Source organism: Drosophila subpulchrella, unplaced genomic scaffold, assembly GCF_014743375.2.
Source record: "Drosophila subpulchrella strain 33 F10 #4 breed RU33 unplaced genomic scaffold, RU_Dsub_v1.1 Primary Assembly Seq86, whole genome shotgun sequence".
NCBI lineage: Eukaryota > Metazoa > Arthropoda > Insecta > Diptera > Drosophilidae > Drosophila > Drosophila subpulchrella.
In genome coordinates, this window is record NW_023665720.1 from 76,035 (window position 1) to 94,419 (window position 18,385).

At 37.7% G+C, this 18,385-nt stretch overlaps 1 protein-coding gene across 1 annotated transcript in view; it reads right to left on the reverse strand.

Annotated features, from left to right (window-relative positions):
• Positions 1 to 3,670: 3,670 nt before the first annotated feature.
• LOC119562718 (tetraspanin-17) overlaps positions 3,671 to 18,385 on the reverse strand; it is a 149,887-nt gene continuing 135,172 nt past the window's right edge. The window contains exons 5-6 of the mRNA XM_037875919.1: positions 11,699 to 11,772; positions 3,671 to 3,689 (exon numbers count right to left, since the gene is read on the reverse strand). Of these exons, the coding sequence (XP_037731847.1) occupies positions 3,686 to 3,689; positions 11,699 to 11,772 (78 nt within the window). The 3' untranslated portion in view covers positions 3,671 to 3,685. The remainder of the gene's footprint in view (positions 3,690 to 11,698; positions 11,773 to 18,385) is intronic.

An 18,385-nucleotide genomic window follows, 5' to 3' on the forward strand; every position in this document is an offset into this window, starting at 1 on the left:
CCGGAGTGGAGAGATTCAGCGGGCCGTGCGCAAAGGGGAAATGACCGGAGGCCCTATATAAGGCCGCAGAGCGCTGGCAGCTGGGTCTGTCGATCACGATCACGGTATCGAGTGGAGTTGTCCAGGAGAGCCCTACGGTTTCGACTTGCGAGGTCCCGGAGCGGCGTATCCGAATCCAAAGTATAACAAGCCAGAAGGGAGAGCGGTCGATCGGTACGGTCTCGAGTGGAGTTGTCCAGGAGAGCCCTACGGTTTCGACTTGCGAGGTCCCGGAGCGGCGAGTCCGAATCCCAAGTACAACAAGCCAGAAGGGAGAGCGGTCGATCGGTACGGTCTCGAGTGGAGTTGTTCAGGAGAGCCCTACGGTTTCGACCCGTGAGTTCACGGCTCGGCGTACGCCCGAGTCCCTGAGTACCAAAAGCCACGCTACGTCCAGCCGCGCAGCCAGCACCGCCAGGAGCAGTGCGCAAGACATTGTCAGCAGCAAGCCAGCCACCACATCGCGACAGCCACGCAAACCAGAGCGAGCCACGCGGAAACGTCCCGGACAATAAGCAGAAGGGTGCACCCAGGGTGGATCGTTCGTTTACACTAGGCGTAGAAGCGAAGTAAAGAGCAAGGCAGCTTCCACCTTGACTGTCCGAGCGAGCTGAGCAGAAACCCCAGTGGGACCATCCGGGACAGAGCAAGGGACAGGCGGCGGTGTGTCGAAAGGAGTGATCCTGGAGAGCGCAGCTTTTGATCACCATAGTCTAGGAACGATGACGCTTCCCTAAGCCCGTACGGCTGATCCCCCTCGCGAGTCCGAGTCGTTACAAGCAGTCACCGAGTCAACGCGGCAGGGACGAGCAGCGAGCGAGCATCTTCAGGGAGCCGCAAGGATCTTCAGGGAGCCGCAAGGATCTTCAGGGAGCTACAGGACTGGAGCACCGAGTCAACAAGGCGAGAGGTCGTCGAGACAACCAGGACCGTCGGAAGTACCGAAGGCCCCAAGTGACGAGTCAAGGCCAACCAAGCTGCCAAGACATTTGTAATAATATACCCGCAATAAATCCACCACGAGCCCGTGAATTCTGTGCTTTCTCACTGAGCTACTGGGCGGTCACGTTTATATAAATTTGGTGGGACGAACACACAATCTACTGAGCTAGCCGCACGAATCTCGTAGCGAGCAGACCACAAAAATCAGTTCGTTACATCTGGCGCCCAACGTGATTGTCCCAGCAGTAAAAGCAACTTAAACAGAATGTGAAAGTAGTGGATCTACCGGCTTGAAAAGGAAGACTTCGCCAATGTCGATTAGAGGCTTGATGTCGCCCTGGACGGCAGATTAGAAGACATGAGAAGGGCATTATCCGAGTATTACTCAGAAACGGATAATGACCCACAACTCGTCGACATCTGGGCAGAGTTGGAAGCTACATACCACGACAAAGCCGGCCCAAGCATCACGTTAACGAACGCCGAAGGGGACAACCTAGTGGCAAGCCTGTGCGTTGACAACTTACAAAAAGAGGCAAACAGGAGAGGGTCAAGCCAAGACAGGAAATGTCGAAACGTCGCCGCCGCATTTTCTTACCAGGATGACTTCATAGTGATCGGGAGCTCGCTGGAAGAACACAAGGCTTACTTGAAGGAAGTGTTCCGACGGCTTAAGGAGGCAAATCTGAGGTTAAGCCCGGAGAAGTGCAAATTTTTCAGGAAAGAGCTGTTATATCTTGGTCATCGAGTGACTAGCGAAGGAATAGGCACGGATCCGGAAAAGGTAGCAGCCATCGCCGAACTAAAACCACTATCGACAGTAAGAGAGCTCCGACAGTACCTGGGCGTAGCATCATGGTACCGCCGGCTTGTACCTGTCTTCGCAAAAATAGTCAAACCTCACAACGATCTGCTACGCAAGGGCAATATGTGGGTAAGGACACAGGAACATCAGACGGCGTTCGAAGAGGAGAAGGCAAGACTCGTCGCAGACCCCTTACTGGCGTGCCCGGATTTCGACAAAACATTCATCTTGCAAACTGACGCGAGCGACTACGGCATCGGGGCAATCTTGACCCAGGAAACTGAACGAGGCGAAAAGGTAATCTCTTACTCATGCCGATCGCTCAACGGCGCTGAGAAGAACTACTCAACGACCGAGAAGGAGAGCCTGGCGATCGTCTGGGCAACCCGAAAGCTCAAGCCGTATCTGGAAGGTTACCACTTTAAAGTAGTAACCGACCACATGGCACTGAAGTGGCTCAACAGCATAGAAAGCCCTTCAGGGAGGATCGCCAGATGGGCCTGGAGTTGCAGCAGTACGACTTCGAAATAGGAAATTATTGGGCAATGAAAATCAGTCAAGTTTTTTAAAAAATATTGTAATTAAGCCCATTTATGATCAATAATGTGGAGTCGTGTTTTGAGGGATGAACTTTGCGCCGTGCAGTCTCCAGGCCCAGGATCACGTCTAAAACAAAAAACAGCAACTGGGCATTAATCTTAGAGGTACAGCGCACAACATGAATTATTTCATATGTAAAAAAAATGGTTTTTCCATGAAAAAATGTGAAGTTGGAAAAGTTTTTTTCAAAAAACACACTTTTTTTTCGACTTTGTTCTTAAAAAAAACATGTTATAACAAACAAATATGAAAAATCCTTTTATTCATGTTGTGGAAAATTTCATTTCAAACATAAAGTAAAAAACCGCGTTCGATTAAAATAAAATCTCTGACCTGTACATTGCACGGCGACTTTGAAAACACGACTTTTCACTAGAAGCGTTTAAAGTTTACCTTTGTGAACTCAATGATCCGGTAGTAATGCGTCAAAGATGTCATCACGTCGTCGGCACTGCTCATTTTCAACTTTTTCGCCGACGCGCTGCATTTCTCTTCACTGTCACCTGGAGTTTTCTTACTTCCGTGAAAATGTCTTCTTCGAGGCCGGTTCGGTCGATAGTTAGGTTCGGAAACGGTTACTTTTCGATTCATCGTCAATTTCTATACCCTCACGTGTGGAGCGAACGGATGTCAAGAATAATTATAGGTTATGTTTCAAAGATTCAAAATGCGGTAAGAATAATTCTAGGAACCTACGTTGCCCGCAGTAGGTTCATATTCCTACTGCAGATAAAGGTAGATGCAGTACGAGGCCGGAACATGGTAAGCGCGCCTCACGCGCATTTCAGCTATTTGACACGCACTCACTAAATTGCGTATTACTTTGAAAATAAGTACCGGACGGCTTTATGCTTTTAAAGGCTTATTCCCAGACATATTTAGAGTACATTAAGACAACAAAAATTTTTTCGAAAAAAATAAATTTTCAATTGTATTTTCCCCCTTAAACGCAACGTTATGACTTTTATAGGGGTACTCCTACCTTTATTAGTTACTTTCTTCAAAATTCGCCAATGGACCGATATATTCAGTTATCGATTTAGGTGTTCTTCTGGACCCAAAACTTAAGGGGTTATAGACCTTCTTTGTCGAAGAAACAGAGGAAAGTTTGGATTTTTTTTAGGTATGTAGCAATTATTTCATTACACGAATGTTTAAATTTTTTGATAGTACACTTTATTAACAATGTTTGTGCAAAATTTCGTGGAAAAATATTAAATAATTTTTAAGGGGTGGCTGTTTCCCTTAGAGGCCTTTTTTTGAAGAGCCTTGCGGTGATACTTCCCCAGGTTGAACAGGTCAACTGAAACAATAAAAGTAAACAAATTTCATTAGTTTAGTGTTATTCCTTGTGCTTAAACGATCGTTTTTAAGATTTTTTTTTTGTGCATACGGGAACGTTTTATGCTAAAAATGAACTTTTTGGTCGCAAGAAATTTCACTACAAAATTCATTTCGGCGAAAACAAAAGTCGATCGTTCAAGCACAGAAAAATTTCATTACGAACATTTAAAAAAAAAATTAAAGTAAATCGGTTCAGTAGTTTTCCGCCAATCCATATCACCGCAAAGTCATTTTTCAAGAAGCATCATTTCGAAATATTCGCGTTTAAAGTTTCAAGTTCAGTTTATGGGCGCGAAAAGGCGCGCGCTTAGGAGCGCTGTAACTTTTTTTCTACTGCTCGAATCTCTATCAAAATTTGGGAAAATGTTCTCAAGGAGTTATTCTTAAGGATAAAGCAATAAAAAAATTTTCGATTTCTTGAAAATAAACAAGGAAGAACGCTATAGTCGAGTACCTCGACTATCAGATACCCGTTTTTATGATTTTTTAAAGGTGACAATGTCGGAAAAAATTTGTATGAAAAAGAGAAAAATATGGCTAAGATGCATGTTTCTAGGCATTTTCAAAAAATCATAAAAAATATAAGCAAAATGATTTTTGAAAAATTCTTATTGCAGTTACTATTATTTTTGTTTGAAGAAACTTTTTGCATCAAAAAATTTAAGTTTTCAAGTCGAGGAAAAAGTTCAAAAAGGACATTTTCACACAAATTCGTCCTTTTCAATAAGTACTGAATGGGTTAAAAAATGTATTGTATCATTCAAACGGCATTTAAATTACCTTTCCATTGATGCCAAAGTTAACAAGATGTAAGTTCAAATTATGAGTATATTTAACTTTTTTTTTGAGAAAATACTTTTGACCACCCTTGTATATATTTACATGAGTCGTTCTTCGCCCGAATAAAAAATCAGGAGATTTTTTATATTGGTTGGTTATTCTTTATTAGAACGTTGGAAAAAGACTAATTGTGTGTTACAGAATTGGTTAGAATGAAACCTCGGTTTGCGTCTTAGAATTTACTGTTAGTGCATTAGGTGACGCAATCGCAAGTGGATGATGCTATCGCCACTTCTTTGTTTATGTTTACATAATTCGGTCTTATTTATGGAATTACGTCATTGTTGACATTCGGACTTAATCAATTTTCTTTGTTTGTTTGCATTGCGGGATCTCGAGCTTCTGTATCGTTTTTAATCAAAGCCGAAATTGGCGATTCTGTTTATTTGTGAACGGTTTCGTTCTTTAAACTGGTGGCCGTTGAGAAATCGCAGTGCAGACACGTCACTCCCCCATCACTTAGACAAAATCGTATGGTTATTTATGTGATTTTGGGGTATAGTTGTGGTATTTCTTGTAACTCTTGTGTTTCTATTGTTGGGTCGTCACCTTTTGTGTTATTGTATTTTATAAGTATTCTTTTAGGTATTTCCTTAAATTTATAAAGTAGGTACAGTGATACACTTAATATTAAGAGACCCAGTGTTACAATTACAATTATTTTGTAAATCTGGTTTTCTTTATTTTGTTCAAAAAATATTTCTTTTGCTTGGATGTATGATGTATTGGGTCTAATTTGGTGACATTATTTCTTGTGTATATGCTTTGTGTGTAGTCAGAATTATAATTGCTTATGGATAAATCGTTAATTGCAATTGAGCAATTGTGTATTTTGATCATATTGTTTCCTTCAATTACAATTTAATTTTTAATACAATTTTGATTTAGTATAGTTTTTGACAAATTCCATGTAACTATGATATTTGGTTCGACATAATTAATTTGGGTAGTTAATAGCGTTTTTGTGAACCTGCAACTAGTATTTGTTTGATTAACAAGTCCTAAAAGACATGCGTTGGTAACAGGTTTTTTTGTTTCTTTGTTATACAAACTATTTCTGTACACGTAATATTTGTTTTGGGTGTTATATTGTAATTTTCATCTGGATAAGGTAATATTTCGTATACGGGAAGTTTCTTTATTTCTCTGGGTATGTGGGATATAATTAAAATTTCGTTTGAATCTGACCTAAGCCAAGTTGAGGTTTTTATGTTCAGAAGTATCTCAGAATTAATGTTTGTCAAGTAGTCGTGTTTTAATAACTTTGGATTGAATATTCCTAATCTTGCTAACTGCATTCCCATTTCCAGGTCTTCAATGTATTCTGCGAAATGTTCTAAATTAAAAATCAATAATTCAAGTATTTTTTCGTTTTCGTTGTATTCGAGATGCTTGTTTATTATATCGATGCCTTTGTTAACTGTATCGATTATATTATTTAGTTCGTTTACCTGTACACTGTTTTGAGCTATTACATTGATTTTTTCTTCTAATTCTTCTTTATCATTATTATCTAATGTTCCAAAAAGATATTTGTAAGCTGTTCCTACAAAATTAGCTAATCCTCTTTTGTTTCTTTTAACAATTTTTAACCCATTCATTTCTCTTTGTAGTTTTTTGGTTAAATATTTAATCTGTATTATTTCCTTAAAGCCAAACGCTTGTGATAGCAATTTTTTGTAAGTTTCTTCCGTTTTTGTAATATTAATTGTGAAGCAATGGTATTCAAAACTATCTGGGATGTTGATTGTGTCGGTCATAAATAATAAATAGCCATTGTATGATTTTATAGAGTTAATTTCTATAAATTGGTTGTTACCCATTGGCATCATTATTATTAACATTGATGTCAGAAAGATGATAGTCAAAGCGCTGGGTCTTGATCTGGGTCCTCCATTTTTTCAATTCCTGGGTGCAATAGTTTTTCGTGGTTGCTAACAATAATTTCTTTAAATTCAGCGTAAGTTTTTATGTCCTGTAATTTAATTACTGCTTTAACAATTTTTGTAGTAGTGTTCATAACCTGTTTAAAAGCTTCTTGAATGATTTCAAAATCAGAGTCGTGTTCGATGTAAAGTGCACTTGACTTGGTACAAAAGTGTTTTATTAATATTTGCTTAGCTTTTTCGATGTTTAATTCATTAAACATTATTTTAATCTTGACTTTCTTAAAATAATTTTCACTTTCTTCACCTTCTGTATTGCTTCGAATCATTTCTACCTGTCTTGCGAAATGATTGATTGGTTTTTCAGTAATTGTTATTAAATTTTCATTATCTTCTTCAGCGCTATGTGCTGTTGCTTTGTTACTGCCATAGTATACTTCGTTAATTTTGATTCTTGACAATGCATCGGCTACGTGATTTTGCTTTCCTTCTAAATATTTTATTTCGAAGTCATATTCTCCTAACCTTATCTTCCATCTTTGCAGTTTCATATTAGGTTCTTTGATATTGTTTAGCCAGACTAACGGCTTATGGTCACTTAATATCTCAAATCTTCTTCCGAATAAATAGGGTCTTAAGGTTTTTGTTGCCCATACTATAGCTAATAATTCTTTTTCAATTGTACTATAGTTTTCTTCATGTGCATTTAGAGTCCTACTAATGTAACTGATTGGTTTGTTATCCTGAGAAAGAACTGCTCCTAATGCAAAGATGCTAGCATCAGTAGTTAATTGAAACCTTTTTCCAAAATCTGGACAAATCAGTATGGGATCGTTTATGATAAGTTGTTTTAATTTATTGAATGCTGCAATAAATGTATCATCTTTGAATGTCACTTTAGAACCAGCTTTTAAACATTTAGTTAAAGGTTTTGAAATGTCTGCGAAGTTTGGAATGAATTTTCTGTAATAACCGCAAAGACCAAGAAATGATTTTATTTCTTTTTGAGTTTTGGGAATTGGAAATTTATTTATTGCCTTAACCTTTTCTGGATTTGGCATTACACCATTTGGTCCAACTATGTGTCCCAAAAATTCTGTTTCTTTTTTCAAAAATTCACATTTGTCTAGTTGTAATTTTAGATTAGCGTTTTTAAGTTTTTCGAAAACAATTTTTAATGAAGTAAGGTGTTCGTCAAGAGACGTAGAGAAAACAATTATATCGTCCAAGTATACAAGGCAATGCTTGTTTATTAATTCACGAAGGACATTGTTCATGCATCGCTGAAAAGTTGCAGGTGCATTTTTTAATCCAAATGGCATTCGTGTGTACTCGTAGTGTCCGTACTTTGTGGAAAACGCTGTTTTGTTTATGGAATTTTGGTCCATTTCGATCTGGTAGAAACCTTTAGCCAAATCAATGGTGGTAAAATATTGACACCGTCCTAGCTTGCCTAGTATTTCGTCTATATTGGGAATGGTAAATTTATCACTAATAGTGATCTCATTTAAGCCCTATAGTCTACTACAAGTCTAAATTTTTGTTTACCTGAAGCATCTTCTTTTTGTGGTACTATCCACAATGGACTGCAATAAGGTGATTGGCTGTGCCTAATTATTCCTTGCTTTAACATATCCTGTATTTGAGACTCAACTTCTTTTTCAAATGAAAAAGGATACCCATACGGTTTTTTATAAATTGGATTTTCATGATGAGTGTTTATTTCATGCTTAACAACATTCGTAAAGGTCAAATTTTCACCATCACGATATTGAATGCATTTATATTGGTTAATTAATTTTAATAATTTAACTTTTTCTTCTTCATTTAAGTGTTCTAAGCGATAACTTTTTCCCTCTGCTAATTCATTTTGAACAGCATAATTTATTTCATCAGTATAATTTTTAGATTTTAGCAATGCCTCAAAATCATTTATTTGTGTTGGATTTTTCAAACTAATGTTTTTGTGTAAAAAAATGCGGCCACTAATAGTAGTGCGACTATTTAAATAATCAATATTTGCCTGGTTTGCCTCTAGTAACTTTCGTCCTAGTAGTATGTCATAATTGGAAGAAAAGTCGTGAATATAAAATATTTGTTCTTGAGTAAATAAACTATTAGGTGCAACTTTTACAAATTCATTTAGTTCATAATGACCTGTCATAGTGCGTATAATTGTCGGATCTTTATGTATGCTCCCGTTGAGAAAATTCTTTTTCATTAAGTTAATTGATGAACCGGTATCGACGAGGCAACGATAATTATGATTATTTATAGTTATTTCTATGTATGTAATTGGTCCGAGGCTTGCATTGGAAAATTTTCATTTTCATTATAAACATCTTCTTTGTACTCCTTATTTTGTTGATAATTTTCGTCTACTTGCATTCTTGATTGTCCACTATTACTTTCTCTGACTCTCTTTTGTGATTGGTTGGATACTGAGCCCGATCGTCCACTTGGCTGTTGGCTTTGATTCATTGTATTATTTTGCTGTCCCTGAATTAAATTTCTTCGAAACTCTTGGTAACTTCCCCTATTTCGGTCAAAAGTATTATTTCGGTTATTCGATTGGAACCTATAATTTTGTGGAACCATTCTTTGGGGTTGGTTGGGGTGTGGTTGAATTGAAAGAGCTGGGCCAGGATTAAATTGTTGGGTGTTGTACAAATTAGTGAAAGGGTAGGGGTTACGTGTATAATTTGTTTGTTGATGCTTTTGAATTTTATTAACATTGATGTTATAATGTTTTAAATTTTCATTTTCTTCGTATAGCCCTTCTTGCTGAGCCGCTTGTTTCAGTTTAAGTACTGTTGAAATATCGCTTCTTGCTAATGACATAAAAATTCTATCAGGTAATTTTCGTTGTATTAGGTTCTTTGCAGTCCTAAACATTGCTTCTGTGTACAATATTAATTCATTTGGATTTCCCTCAAGTTCTAATTTGTTGCTTATAACTAACTGCTTAAGCTCGATCTCGTTACAAAATTTTCTTAGATTACCTTGAAAATTAGTATTGTATAATCGCCTTAATAGTTCCTCCACAGGTGTTTGCGTTTTGTACTCGTCGATTAGGGCTGCTCTAAGATCTGGCCAGTTGTTGACTTGTAGAACTTGCAGAATCCTCTGGGCATCACCGGTGATCTGAAGTTCAATTGCTCCAAATATAACGCTTGTCTGTCGATCATTGGTTGTAGGATACAGACGCAAAAGGTAGTTAACTCTTCTGACAAAGGTTCCTAGGGTAGATGGATCTCCTTCAAACGTTGGAATATTCCGGATCTGGGACAAAAGCTGATTTAAGTTTTGCTCCGTCAATGGGTTGGGTGCCACACCAATTTGTGGTTGCCCTTGAGCTGGTGGTTGTTGATCCATTTTGTTGTGTTTAATTAAATTCCACTCAACTTTATTACTGACCGAATTGGATTTATTCAGTAGTCGATTGAAATTTAATTTTTTATATTTTTTGTTCAGTGCCTTTAATTTGCACTTAGGTTCTTTTGCGGATCTCTTAGTTGCACTTCCGAGCTAGTCGAATAAATTGCTTACTTGTGGGCCATTCCACGCGCTGATCTGGATATCCTAGTTGTTTAGAAATATCCTTTTAATTGATCAGTAAGCTACCGACTTTGTTTTTTCGCAAGGATATATTTTTTTAAAGAGATCCTACCGACTGCGCCATTTACATGAGTCGTTCTTCGCCCGAATAAAAAATCAGGAGATTTTTTATATTGGTTGGTTATTCTTTATTAGAACGTTGGAAAAAGACTAATTGTATGTTACAGAATTGGTTAGAATGAAACCTCGGTTTGCGTCTTAGAATTTACTGTTAGTGCATTAGGTGACGCAATCGCAAGTGGATGATGCGATCGCCACTTCTTTGTTTATGTTTACATAATTCGGTCTTATTAGATTTTGCGATCTTATTGGATTTTTACGTTTATGGAATTACGTCATTGTTGACATTCGGACTTAATCAATTTTCTTTGTTTGTTTGCATTGCGGGATCTCGAGCTTCTGTATCGTTTTTAATCAAAGCCGAAATTGGCGATTCTGTTTATTTGTGAACGGTTTCGTTCTTTAAACTGGTGGCCGTTGAGAAATCGCAGTGCAGACACGTCACTATATACTTTATGGGGTCGGAAACGCTTCCTTCTGCTTGTTACATACTTTCCGACGAATCTATATATACCTTTTACTCTACGAGTAACGGGTATAAAAAGGTATATAAACCCTTAAGTTTGACTGCCACATAATGTCCACTGTCAACAAAGCCATGAGTGTTCTTGGGTTTATAAAGCGTTGGTCTAAAGAATATGATGATCCACACAATACCAAATTATTATTTAACTCCCTTGTCCGTCCTAATTAAAAATACTGTTCGTCGGTTTGGAGTCCACAGTATCACGTGCACATTGACCGCATAGAGTCCGTACAGAAACAATTTCTTCTTCTTGCCTTACGAGTTTTGAACTGGGAACAAAACGTTTGGTTGCCTTCTTACTCGAGTAGATTGCTATTGATTAGTTTGCCTACTCTAGTAAAACGTTGAAATATGCTTGATACATAATCTTATCTGAGGTGATATTCATTATGTAGGTTTACAAAGCCGCCTAACATTCAATGTTCCTGTGAAACTAATGCAAAACTACTATCCTATTAACTTGCCACTATGTACGTCTAGTTTTAGTCAGCACGAGCCTTTTCGCGTTCTTTCAAATAATTAAAACACCCTACATCATTTAAATTGTTCCTCAACTTCTATCCCTGTATTAAAAACTAAAATCTTAGCTCATTTGCTTTAATCTTAGTTGGTCTAGAGGGCACTTGTTTGTATTGCTCTTAGTGCATCAACGTTCAACAATAATAATATAAACCTAATATTTTATTGAATAAATTTATAATGTAAAAGGGAATTTAAAACTACGATGTGCTAAATCTTTTCGAAAGGGGGTGTGCTTACGCGAGAAGTGGAGTAGGTCAAGAACAATGACATAACTTTCGACGGACAACCTTGATAATAAGGGAACGTATTGCACGGCCTGCGACGAAACATTTGGCGTATGAATGTGTTAAGGGAAGGGAATATAGCCAAAATACAGCCCGATGGTATTACGATCAAGTGACAGCTAAGCTTGTCAGGCAGTCTAGACTGACGACTGACGAACTTTACGCACTAATATTATTTTCCAGGCACTTTTAAATATTTATTCTCGTTAAGTTGGAAAGGAGAGAAGCTTACCAAGATCCCACGAACCAAAATGCCGGCAAAATGGTGCCTGAACATCGGACGCATCTCCCTCCAATGGAACCACCCTGTAATATTGGTACAAGAATTTCATTTTTCAATTTCTGGCCAATCTTTTTTGGTTACAAATATATTTTTGTATTTAATAATAGGTAACGAAATCAAATATATAATGGTTAAAATTCATAATATACTCGTAAAGGATATAGATATTTGGGTATTATCAACTTTAATGAATGGATTTAAAATATTTATATTATCCAAAGAGAGCTCCGTGTTGTTAGATAATATATAATTGGATATTTTATCATTTTTGAAGTGGTTCGTAGTTATATAGATACGAATTTAGTTCTCTAAATTGAAATATGAAACGTTGTTCATTAAGGTTGTACCATTAAATGTTATTAAGAACAATCCGCATTTATTAAAATGGCATCTTGGATAATGTCTATTTTTTATTTTTCTCTCTTATTCTTTTTAAAACTGATTTCTCACCGTTTAATAATCGTGTGAAATAAGTTTTTTTCATACATAAAATGCAACACTTGTCATATGTAGAAATTTCAAAATATGTATTTGCGCATTTTGCGACATAATTACTTATTAATAATCTTCCATCGGTTTGGGAAATGACTTTAGCGTAATATATCTCATATCTGTTTTTTATTATTGGGTATTTTATATAAATTATTAAAAGCTTTTTATGCAGAGCGATTTTGAATACAGAGATATCCATTAAGTCAGCTATAATTACTGGCTTTTGTTCGTGTTTTATTATTTAATATTTTCATTAAAAATTTCATTAAAATTTTTGGTATAAAAAACATCAATCTTTGCAATGTTGATATTATCAATTAAATTTTGTAGGTCAAATGTTAACAATCGTAAGCGATGTTTTCTTAGTGGTAAGTATGATCAATAAAAACCTTTTTAAAATCTTTAGAAATATATTATATTTTTTTTGAACAATTTGGAATTGATAATAGATTGTGTATTATTATTTTCCTTAATTCATTGATTTGATTTTGTACTTTAATGAAATCATCTTGATCCGGAGTTCCAGGCCACCATTTCCACACGGTGCCTAACTTATTTATTCCTCTTTTGGATCTAGCTGATATTAACTGGGATGAAATTAATTCGATTACTTCTATGTTGTATTTAATTTTCCATTGTGACCTTTTATTTGAATCCCCTTTTATATTATCTGATACTATATTTATTTTTCTTTATAAAAACTTAAATTAGTGACGTGCAATAAATCGTTGTACGATTGTACGAACATCCTTGTTGTCTTTGAGCAGAAAAAATGCATGGTTCGAGTAATCAATTTTTTCTGATCTGGCCAACATTACGATTGATAAAATATGTATTAAGGAATGCATTTTCTGTAAGTTAAAAAAAAAATTGTTTGTGCCTAACCGAAGTAGACACTTCTGGGTTACACCGCGGGACAAGGGGGTAATGAGCACTTGTCGCTGGCACGGGGACGCTTTGCTGGCAGGACGATCGCGTCGCGGCAACGGTAACGATGGTTACTGCGATGCCGGACCACAGGCGATGCTGAGCTGCGCTGAGGTTGATCTAACGTGGTTAGCTGCTAGTTGAAATAGTGTATTACGAGCCCTATTCCCAGAGGTAGGAAGTAGAACCGCGGAGTTATGAGGTGCGTTGATAACTGATTTATTCTTAATTTGCTACATGCTTTTATACTACTTGGAACACGGAAGTTTAGTGTAATGCTTATTGAAATAAGCTATATTCTAAAGTAGGCGTCGGCTGACACTGCAAAATGTGCTGACTGCATTGGCGAGTCACTGTGCCGTTAAGTCGGTGAGACGCTAAGTTAGTGAGACATATAATATGCTGATCAGCAATTCTCATCTGCAGTGAGTGCTACTGAGCGCCTGGTACTGTTCCCAACTTGGCAAATGCTTGATTTGTTGGGTGTGGTCATGTTGAGCACCTTTGGGTACGAACAAAAATGTATTATCTCTTAATATTATCTTTGTGTTTCTTCTGTTCATTATTATTTTAAGCAACTTGACCTACATAATATTGTTTTTCTGATCTGTTTTCATTATGTGTTTCTATCATTTTCTCTTGAACATTTTTCAATTTTTGTGGAATATTTTCGTGTTTGATTTTATTATATATAATGTCAAAAGGTTTCTGGTTTGTTGTGGAATAAATACTCTGATTATATTCCTGAGCTGCTCTTATTAAAATTTCAAAATAATCGGTTGGATTAAATTTTTCGTTTATGCTGTCCTTTCGGACAGGTTCGTTTAAGGTACTGTGCATCGGATCTGCGTAGTGTTAAGTTAATCCGCACCTTTGTGCAAAAGATTTATATATAGCCGATGTAAAGCTCGGTTCATTATCTGTCATAAGTACTTTGGCTTGGGGAAATTGTTGAAGAAGTTCCATTACTTTATTTTCGATATTTAATTTATTTTGAATTTCTTTAACTACTAGGAATTTAGAGTACGCCTCCATAGAAGTTATAAAAGTTAAACTTTGCGCATAGTATGTGTAAGTTTTCTTCTTCTTTGGAATTTTAACGGGGTGTCTGTTTTCATTGCAAATTTTGCAAATTTATATGTATTCTTTTAGTTTTGTATATTGATTGGGCCAATAGTATAATCTACTGACTTACGGTTTACGGGTCTCTTGTAAACATTTTCAAAACTACTTTCAGCGGAATGCTGTGTGTCTTTATCTGAGTTTGACTGTTCAGAAACGTCTATTACGCTGTTTGTAATATAATTCATTTGTATTCGTGATAATGCATCGGCTACAACATTTGTTGTTCCGGGTTTGTATATTATTTTTGGGGTAAAACTTTCAATGATAGAATACCATATTTTCATTTCTACGTTTGAATTCTTATCCGAAATTGTGAACGATAAGGATTTATGGTCTGTTTGTATTTCTATGATTACATCATATAAATAATTTCTGAGATTTTTTAAAGCCCATACTATGGCTAACAATTCTGTTTTTTACCCTTGCAGGGGGTATTATGACTTCAGTCAGTCAGTGAAGGAGACGTTTCCGTCTCCATAAAGCAAATATATTCTTGATAAGCATCACTAGACGGGTCGATCTAGCCATGTCCGTCTGACCGTCTGTCCCTCAGTTTTAAAGCCATCGGGCTAAAACTTTCCCAAAAGTCTTCTATTATTGGCAGGTAGTATATAAGTCGGAACCAGCCGGATCGGACAACTATATCTTATACCCCCATAGGAAAAATCGGGAAAATTTTTTTTTATAATTATATCTTTGGTGTTTTTATACCCTTGCAGGGGGTATATTGATTTCAGTCAGAAGTTTGCAACGCATTGAAGGAGACGTTTCCGACCCCATAAAGTATATATATTCTTGATCAGCATGACTAGACGAGCCATGTCCGTCTGTCCGCCTGTCCGTCCGTTTCTACGCAAGCTAGTCTCTCAGTTTTAAAGATATGGGGCTGAAACTTTCCCAAAAGTCTTATATCTTTTGCAGGTAGTATATAAGACGGAACCAGCCGGATCGGACAACTATATCTTATCGCTCCCATAGAAATTATCAGAAAAATATGTATATCTTTGGTGTTTTTTAACACATAACCTCCTAAGCTTGGAAATAACATTTTTAATTGGTTTTTAATTTCGAACTAAATTTTATCAAACTCGGACGACTTTATCATATAGCTGCCATAGGAACGATCGGAAAATTGGTGCGAAAATATTATGAAAGAAATTATAGCTTCGGTGTTCCTTAACATATTACCTCCTACGCTTGAAAATAACATTTTTAAATAAGTTATGAATTTCAAATTTAACTTTATCAAAATCGGACGACTATATCATATAGCTGCCATTAGAACGATCGGAAAATTGGTGGGAAAATAATATGAAACAAACAAGGAAGAACGCTATAGTCGAGTACCTCGACTATCAGATACCCGTTACTCAGCTAAAGGGACCAAAGGAAAATGGAGATATGCTAGCAGCAAAGCGAGATTGAAATGCGACAACTACCGGCGGTAGACAGACTTAAGCGTTAGAGTGGGCGTGGCAACATTTTTTTTGAATCAATCGATAGGTGTTGACGAGACCAATACATTTCAGTTAAAATTTTTTATCTGGCATGAAAATTGTGGGCGCCACAGGCTTGGGCGGTTTGCTGGCGTTAGAGTGGGCGTGGCATATTCGCAATCGATAGGTATTGATGAGAACAATACATTTCAGTTGAAATCTTTATTCTAGCATAAAAACTGTAGGAGCCACAGTTTTGGGCGGTTTGTGGGCGTTGAAGTGGGCGTGGCACTCTACTGAAACAAACTTGCGCTGCGTAAGAAGCTCAGGAATCTGCACGCCAAATCTCAATAGCCTAGCTCTCATAGTTTCCAAGATCTCAGCGTTCATCCGGACAGACGGTCAGACGGACATAGCTAGATCGACTCGGCTAGTGATCCTGATCAAGAATATATACACTTTATGGGGTCGGAAACGCTTCCTTCTGCCTGTTACATACTTTCCGACGAATCTAGTATACCCTTTTACTCTACGAGTAACGGGTATAAGTATAGCTTCGGTGTTTTTTGACATATTATCTTATATTATTAGGAATATCATTTTTTGTATTTTTAAGAATTTCGAATTGAATTTTGTGATGAACTCGCCTAGAAGGCGCGTACGCCACAATCATTATTACTTTCATTATAATAGCTTTAAGAGAAATACCGTGAATTACAATAAATATTAAGTCAAATCAAGAATAAATAAGGTATAGCTAAGTTCAGAGCCCGGGTTGGCAACGCCAACCGATAGTTCACCAAGACATGTTAAATACTAGAAAAGCAAAGGAGCTAAAATACCAGTACTATGAAAATATTAGAAATCCCGAATGCAGGAAAAGGGCGGAAAAGGGAAGGCGGTCACGCGGCCATCGTGGCGTGGTCTTATCTCTCGGGCTCGCGGAACGGGTAAGACGTGTGATTTAGACACGGCTTAGCGAGGCTTTGAAAACCACTTTCGAGCTTTTCCGCCGGTGGAGAATCGCAGCACAGGCCAACCTCGACGCCTGACGCGACCACTCTCGGCCCTCTGATCGCGCGTGTTCTGACAATCGAAGGCGACCAAGTTCTACGCGGTGGTTACGCGGGTGATTTTAAGATATACAAGGTGAGTTCCAAAGTAAACAGGACTTTAAAAAAAAGACAGAACAAATAGTTTTTTCGGCAAAATCAATTTATTTTATTCAAAAAAGTCTCCTTCTGCTTTAATACAGCGTTTTGCACGGTCCAAAAGCATGTCGGAACGAGTGTTTTAGCTCGTTGCCCGGTATGGCCGCCAGTATGCCGGTGCAAGCCTTTTGAATGGCCTCTACGTCTGCATAACGCTCTCCTTTCATCGGCAAATGCATTTTTCCGAAAAGGTAGAAGTCGCACGGTGCTATATCAGGTGAATACGGGGAGTGGTTGATGGCTAAAATGTGATTTTTGGTCAAATAGTCGGACACAAGCGCATTATCGTGCAACAAACGCCAACTTCCATCCTCGCGATATTCGGGCCGAACACGTCGAATACGGCGCACCAAACGCTTCAAAACTCCAAGGTAGAATACCGCATTAACGTTTTGGCCGGGTGGAACAAATTCTTTGTGGACAATACACTTGGAATCATAAAAACAAATCAGCATTGTCTTCACTTTTGACTTCTCCAGGCGCGATTTTTTGGGTTTCGGCTCGTCCGTCATTTATGTCCTCACGACCACTTTGAAAACGTTGAAACCACTCGTGCACTCTGCTACGGGATAGGCAACCATCGCCATAAACTTGTTTCATTAATTGAAACGTTTCGGTAAAAATGTTACCAATTTAAAAAAAACAAGGAAGAACGCTATAGTCGAGTACCTCGATTATCAGATACCCGTTACTCAGCTAAAGGGACCAAAGGAAAATGGAGATATGCAAGCAGCAGAGCGAGATTGAAATGCGCCACCTACCGGCGGTAGACAGATTTAAGCGTTGCGGGCGTTAGAGTGGGCGTGGCAAAGTTTTTCTTGGATCAATCGATAGGTATTGACAAGACCAATACATTTCGGTTAAAATTTTTTATCTTGCATGAAAATTGTGGGCGCCACAGGCTTGGGCGGTTTGTGACAAACTTGCGCTGCGCTGAAGCCTACGGAATCTAAATCTGAAATCCCATTTCTCTATCTTTGTTATTTTCCGAGATATCCGCGATCATATTTACGATTTTTTGAAGTTTGTGGGCGGTTTGTGGGCGTTCAAGTGGGCGTGGCAAACTTTTTTTTGGGTCAATCGATAGGTATTGATGAGAACAATACATTTCAGTTAAAATTTGTATTCTAGCATGAAAACTGTAGGAGCCACAGTTTTGGGCGGTTTGTGGGCGTTAGAGTGGGCGTGGCACTCTGCTGAAACAAACTTGCGCTGCGTAAGAAGCTCAGGAATCTGCACGCCTAATCTCAATAGCCTAGCTCTTATAGTTTCCAAGATCTCAGCGTTCATCCGGACGGACAGACAGACGGACAGACGGACAGACGGACATGGCTAGATCGACTCGGCTAGTGATCCTGATCAAGAATATATATACTTTATGGGGTCGGAAACGCTTCCTTCTGCCTGTTACATACTTTCCGACGAATCTAGTATACCCTTTTACT